The following is a 6,969-nucleotide window of genomic DNA, read 5'->3' as shown; positions in this document are numbered from 1 at the left end:
GGGGGCAGGGAGGGTAAGGGTGGCTCCCACCACTGCACGCTTCCCCAGGGGAGGCATAGAGGTACATGCTCCCTGAATTTGCGCACAGGGTGAAGGTGAGCTGCCTCCTACATGCTCGGTGCTGGTTCCGGGCTCTTCCCAGGAAGGGTTGGGCCAGGGCTGCACTTGGGGCAGGTGGTGGTGGCACTGGGACCAGGACTACGGGGCGGGGGGCTACAGCCACCCCAGAATTCACCATAGTCCCCCTCCCTAGCCCTGCCTCCCACCACTGCTGTCACCTCTCCTGAGCACAACCTCAGCCCAAGCCCCACCAGAAATAACCGGCGCTGGCCCCAGCCCACCCTCACCTAGTGCACAGATCCGAGGGCCATGTGCCCCCCCATGCCTCCCCCGGGGGTGCACACAGAAGCAGGAGCCACCTCCCCTGTACTCCCCAGATGAGCCATTTGCAGTTCAGTCCCACACCCTCCCCCGGCTGGCAGCACCTGCCCCTACCACTACCTGGCCCCACACCCTCCTTCACTGTGGGGGACTTGATCTACGCCCCCCACGACCCTTCTCTCTCCACTTCCCCTTGCCCCCAACAGACTTACCAGCCGGATGCTGCTCTCCAAACTGCTGGGTTGCATATCAGGAATCAGACTGGTATTGGTTGATATGGCTCATTAATAATTGGCCATCAGTATTGCCCCCCAAAATCTGTATTGTTGCACCCCTAAAATAAAATACTATTGAGTACAAAAAACACAAACTACTTTGACATGAGTGTTAGTGTCTGGAATTCTTTTGTAACCAGAAAGATCTGCAGAGATGCTACAGAACCTAAATTTGGACTGTACTCTGTACTACTTTGAAATGTCGATGCTCGTAAGGTGAGATCAACCAATAGAGAAGAGGTGCCAGTATTAACTGCCTTTCTGCAGAGCTGCAGGTTTGGTGTAGAAAGTTAGAAATTTGATATGCAGAAATCATAAAAATCAAGGGCTGGAAGGGCCCTTGAAAGTTCATTGAGTCCAGCACCCTTGCTCTGGGCAGGAATACTGCTAAGATCAAATGGTCCCAGCAAGGTGTCTATGCAGTCTCCTCTTGAAGACTTCCAAGGTTGGGGACTGCACTGCCTCCTTGGGAAGCCTGTTTCAGATTCTGGTCACCCTTACCATAAAAAAGTTCTTCCTTGCATCCCACTTGAAACCATCCTCTGACAGTTTATGGCCATTGTTCCTTGTCCTCCCCTGGGGTACCCTAGTAAACGGGTTTTTTTCTCCCAGTTCCCGATAATCACTCCTTACACACTTATCGACGGCCACTAAGTCCCCCCTCAGTCTTCTCTTCCCCAGGCTGAGCAGTCCCAGATCCCTTAGTCGTTCCGCATAAGGTTTGTCCTCCAGGCCCTTAATCATTCTTGTGGTCCTTCTCTGGACCCTTTCAAGAGTCTCCACATCTGTTTTTGAAGTGCAGCCCCCAGAACTGGACACAGTACTCCAGCTGGGGTCTCACCAGTGTCGAATAGAAAGGAAGTATCACTTCCGTAGCCCTGCTCACGACACATTGGCTAATGCATCCCAGTATGCTATTAGCTCTGTTGACTACAGTGTCACACTAGCCACTCATGTTCATCCTGTGATCAGCCATAACCCCAAGGTCCCTTTCAGCCATCCTGCTGGCCAGGACATCTCCTCCTAACCTATATTCATGTCGCAAGTTACTTCTTCCCAGATGAAGCACTCTGTATTTATCCTTACTAAACTGCATCCAGTTCTGCTCCGCCCACCTTTTCAAGTCATCCAGGTCCACGTCCTATCCCCTAGTGTGACTGCTTTTCCCTCTAATTTAGTATCATCCGCAAACTTGGCCAGCATGCCTACCACTTCCTCACCTAAATCATTGATAAAGATGTTGAACAGCACAGGGCCATGGAATTGAATCCTACCAGCTGGCAAACGTTAGGGCTGTATTTTGAACATCAGAGGAAAGAGGGTTCTTTGTGTTGACTCTGCCAGTAGCATTTTGGGGGAGCCAGAGGCATTTTCCTAAGTCAGCAAGACATCATTGTGTTTGTCAGCTGAGTAGTGATGATTAGGGAAATATTTCATGCTGGGTGAACTGCATGGCACCTCTTGCTTTAGAAGTCTGTAGGGAGTCTGAAATGTGGAGGCTGAGGGGTCTGGGGCCATTCGTACCTATGAAATATGCTGGCTTCAAAGTCCAGCTGCTTGTCTATGCAGCAATGTCTGAAAAAGAAAAAGATTTGTCAGGTTCTGAGGCATCACTACCTTTTCAGTACTGCTTGTGCATAATTGTGTGAGACCTAAGGCTCACTCAGTATCTACAGTTATCTCTTTTTGTCTTCAACAGGATGAGCGAGCACAAAAACGCGCATAAGACAACCCAGGAGAAAGATGTATGTTGTGGCACTGAGAGCAGCCAGGACAGGTGTTTTACTACATTTTGTGGTTATGAACTTGAACTGGTTGCTGGCAACAGCATTGTGGCAACAAAATGCAGTCCCAGAGCTGATGGATCAGCTGGTGAACCTTGCCAAGAAGCTAATCACATCCTTACTGACAGCTGTTCCCTGGACCCAATACGTATGTATAGCTCATTTCCACTCTGAGGATGCTGGGAGCAAAGCTCACTTTCCAACTTCAAAAATATTGTTTGAAAAGGAGCTTATATCAACAGACTTAAAATGGCCAACAGTAAGGGAACCATCCTCCTGCCTTGGAGTATGGGCCTGAGGGAGCATCCAGTTACCAAAGATGATGAACCAGGCTCTCTATCTCCTTGTCTTGGCCTGTGGGTCAGCTGGACTTACACCATTGTTCCTTCTCCCTTGCTGCAGAAGCACCATCTCTACTGGCAAACTCACCAGAAAGAATGTACAATGACTGTAGAACCAACCAGCAGCTTCAGGAGCTGTTCCAGAATCAGGATTCAAGATTTTGTTTTTTTAATAAAAAATAATATTTAACAAGATCTTCAGTATCTTTGCAAAGGTGGTTCTGAGTAGAGATGCAGACAATAGAGATTCCAGAGTGAATGTTGTTGTCCTGCACCATTTTTACCAGGTGCACAAGCCTTCTATCCACTCCAGTTATGCCCGAGTCCCAGGTTCTAGTGGAAAAAGCAGCTGTTGGTATAAATAGCAACACAATAGATATAGGTGACAAGTTTTACCATTTGTATTATAAAGTTACTTATATGACCTGGTGAAACCTCAGCACTCTAATTGACAGCAGTTGATGTGTGATTCTCTTAAATGTTTTCACCTGCTCTGTATGATATTTAGGGTGCCATCCTTGGCTGGGTATCACAGATAATTAAGTTGAGCTTCCAGAATAAGTTAGATGCCTTGCACCTAACTTGCACAGGATAAGGAATCAAACTGGGAAGGATGAATACTTGTTTCTTGTGTGAGCTGTTATATAATATTCAAACTCCTTTTTTTTAAAAAGGAAAAAATACAGTTCAGCTGTTTGTGGGAACAAGGTGTAGCTTGGATTGGGTGGAAGCTTCAACTCCACAAACTACTAGACCTTCTAAAGGGAAAGGAGCCACGGGAAGTTAAAAGGAGTTTGAGAGTTGGGGCTTTGGCAGGGAGGGAAGGCTAGCCAGATTATCTTCAATTAATAGGGAAGGGACACCTATTTTTGTAAAAAGATGGTAAAAAAACTTAAAGGGAGTGATCCTGCACTAACACCTTCACCATGCTGAAGCCAGATTGCATCTTTCCTTGGCCTGATTACCATCCCCTTACTACACAGACATTTCCCATAGCAGAGTTTCCAATACTGAGAGCCACGGTCTCACTTGTAGCAAAGAGAAACCACGTAGTTGTTCATTTATCTACAAGATTCAAAAAAGTGTGCTTTTTAAAGTCATAATTAAAAAACCAAAACCAAGATCAGGTGTTTTATCAGGTGGGCCATATGAAACAAGAGGACAAATCCTCCCTGAGTGACAGTGCATGGATGGAGCAGTTGTTGTTTCAGAATGATTTGCTTTTGAAGCCTGTATCTTCAAGCTGCCTGGCCTACACTACCCACCTGAAAGGCAAAATCTCACCATAGTGTGAAGGGAGCTGAGACTTCTACTCTAGCTAAAGGCTTCTGTGTGTTTATGACAACCTGGAAAATTCATTTTCTTGTACTTAGAAAGCAGAGTTGCAGGCAGAGATCCTATACCATCATTTTGCAAATTAGGTATAATACCCCAAAAACAATCAGAAAAAGCCATGGGGAAAAAAGACTCAGTGTAACCAACTTCCATGTGATTTCTTACTTGGTCAGTGTACATAATAGCACTTGGTTTAGTGAATTTCTTTGTACTTATTCCAAAGGTCTAATCTGAAATGAGCTACATGAGCAGGGGAGTGAGAGCGGAAGTCTGATGAATTGTCGCTGGGTATTAGGAGAGGCAGGAAGAGGGAGCAATATGAAAATCCCTGTGATAGTCTGCTTATTCATAGATTAAGGGTCGGAAGGGACCTAGTAGATCTTCTAGCCCGACCCCCCGCCAGGGCGGGAGAACAACAAAAAACCCCAAAAAGAGAAACGGGACTCAAATGAGTCCAGCCAGGTAGGCATCCAGCCTCTTCTTAAAGACCCCCAGGGTAGGGGCCAGCACCACTTCCCTTGGAAGTTGGTTCCAGCTCCTAGCCGCCCTAACTGTGAAGTAGTTCTTGCGGATGTCCAATCTATACCTCCTCTCCATCAACTTGTGCCCATTGCTTCTTGTTATGCCAGCGGGTGCTAGGGGAAACAGCGTCTCCCCCAAACCCTTCTGGTCCCCCCTAGTGAGTCTATTCTGACCTGATCAAGGTAGTATTCTCAAGATAAGTTCTTATCAGTGGTTTTTATCTGTAGGCAAGCCATGGGGGACTGATGCCACCTTAGGGGGGCATGTGCCCACCTAGCAACCAGTCAGTCACGGGGGGGAGGGGAGTCCCCCTATGGCCAATCTCGCTGACTGGGCGAGGGGGAGGGTCCCCCACGGCCGACTGTGAAGCAGCCACAGCGCTCCCACTCCCCAGCTGGCACTCGGCCATAGACAAAGCTTTAAATGCGTTTTCAAGATACCTCAAGGTACCAGGCATGGCTCATGAATGCTGCGATGCTGGGGCAGATGGAGCATCCCACAGGAGTGTGGGAGCCCCCCTGCGTTTTTGGCAGAAACCCAGAAGTGGACTGGAAGTACTCCCCAGGTCTGCCGGGGAGAGCACTGGGGGCCCCCCTGAACCCTCCCGGCTTGCTGATCCACCGTGGGGGACCCCAGGTGTCCCCCTGACCCAGAAGGCACCAGTCGCCATGCTGGTGGGTTGTGGGGGGGGCTCCCCAGCAGACCCAGAAGTGGATCGAAAGTGCTTCTGGTCCACTTCCAGGTTTGCTGCCAAGCGCACTGAGGAGCCCCCTGCGCTCCTGTGGGACTCTCCATCTGCCCCAGCATCACAGCATTCACAAGCCGCTTGGTACCTTGAGGTATGTAGAAAAAACCTTTAAAACTCTGTCTATGTCTGAACCGCCGAATCTTTCCAAATCTCCAAATTAATTCAGAGGGTTCCAATTTGATTCAGAGAGATTAAAGGATCTCCAGATTTGGCCACCAAATCTGGCTGAATTGAATCAGGGACCGAATCTTCACACAGCCCTAGTGCCTAAGGCCTGTTTTCAAAAGTGAGTTGCCTCTGAATGCGGTTTAGGCTCATAAGGCTCAAGGTTTTAAAGGTATTTAGGTAGGTATTGACTACTTAGATAGTTTTAAGGATTTGAGCTTTCTGCACTTAGTTCTGAAAATGGGACTTATATTGTGGACAAACAAAAAAATTGTACCCAATTAGAAGTGGGGAGACTTTCCATGTGTAAGATCCATGGTAACACTTGTGCATCTCCTCTGTTCCTCCATGAGGGGAGCCTAAGCTGCAGTAGTTTAGCAGTGGTTTCATTCTGCAATAAACTGCCTGGATTTAGTTTCTGTTTCCTGCAGGACAGAGTAGGTGTCTTCTGCGTAGAGTTATTGCAGCTCAGCTATGTGTGGTTTTTCTTCCCCATTCTTCTTTAACTGGGACACAAGGCAGGGCAGGGTGCCACCATTCCAAACAAGTTAATATTTAAAGTGCCACCCTGCTCCCCTCTTCTGCCTTTTAACTCGGTTTACTTTCCGTCTCGCTGCACCCTCAGGTTTTCGTCACATGGGATAGTTAATATGTGTGTTAAATCTGTGTGGTATTAAAATTAAAATGTGTCCTGAGCAGTCACACAGGAACGTTTACTACGATCTCTACTGTGCACAGCTCCCTGATCGTCAGTCCCGGTTCTGGCACTGCACCAGAGTCAGCTGATGGTTGGTCCCAGCCCCAGGACCCTCTGGCTTTGTCACTTGATTCTGGAGGAATGTGACAAGAGAAAGATCCAGGACCCTACTTCCTGATGTGAGCAGCTTGTCCCACCTGGAGGCTTGGTACAGCAGAGGGGTTTCTGGCTATCACAGCTGGGTGAGGATAGCACTAGCCGATTGCTCTGGTTATCTCCATGAAGCAGTTCAACAGTACCTGAACATATATTACCTAATAGGATCTGGAGATAATCCTGTGACAAGTCATAACTTCACTATGATATAAGAACACTTAGCATGTTTTTTACTGCTTAAACTTGCAATTGCTCACCCTTTAAGTGTATTTAAGCCCTCCTAAGCATACATGATGTGACCCTCAGACTCCTTGGCTGTATAGTAGGCCTATGCGACACGGCTAGTATTTGCTTTGGATTCAGCCAATTGTGGGGACAGTGATTCAATTTGGTGATTCTAATCACTGTCCTGATTCGATTCAGATGAATCAGATTTGGAGATTTGGCAGCAGCCGAAGCTCCAACTCAGCCAGGCCAGGCCCCTCCTCCGCTCACTCTCCCAGCCTGGCAATGGCTGCCCCACCTGCCCCAGCTCCCTGCACTTGCAAAAAAAAAAAAAAAAAAA

At 47.8% G+C, this 6,969-nt stretch overlaps 1 protein-coding gene across 1 annotated transcript in view; it reads left to right on the top strand.

The window, feature by feature from the left end:
• DDX51 (DEAD-box helicase 51) overlaps window positions 1–2,982 on the top strand; it is a 34,029-nt gene extending 31,047 nt beyond the window's left edge. The window contains exon 16 of the mRNA XM_019506895.1: window positions 2,356–2,982. Coding sequence (XP_019362440.1) covers window positions 2,356–2,382 — 27 coding nt within the window. The 3' untranslated portion in view covers window positions 2,383–2,982. The remainder of the gene's footprint in view (window positions 1–2,355) is intronic.
• Window positions 2,983–6,969: the final 3,987 nt, after the last annotated feature.

Source organism: Gavialis gangeticus, unplaced genomic scaffold (genome assembly GCF_001723915.1).
Source record: "Gavialis gangeticus isolate Ggan-Ray unplaced genomic scaffold, GavGan_comp1, whole genome shotgun sequence".
Taxonomy (NCBI): Eukaryota; Metazoa; Chordata; order Crocodylia; family Gavialidae; genus Gavialis; species Gavialis gangeticus.
Note: the sequence above shows the minus strand (reverse complement) of the source record. Positions and strands in the feature narration are given on the sequence as shown.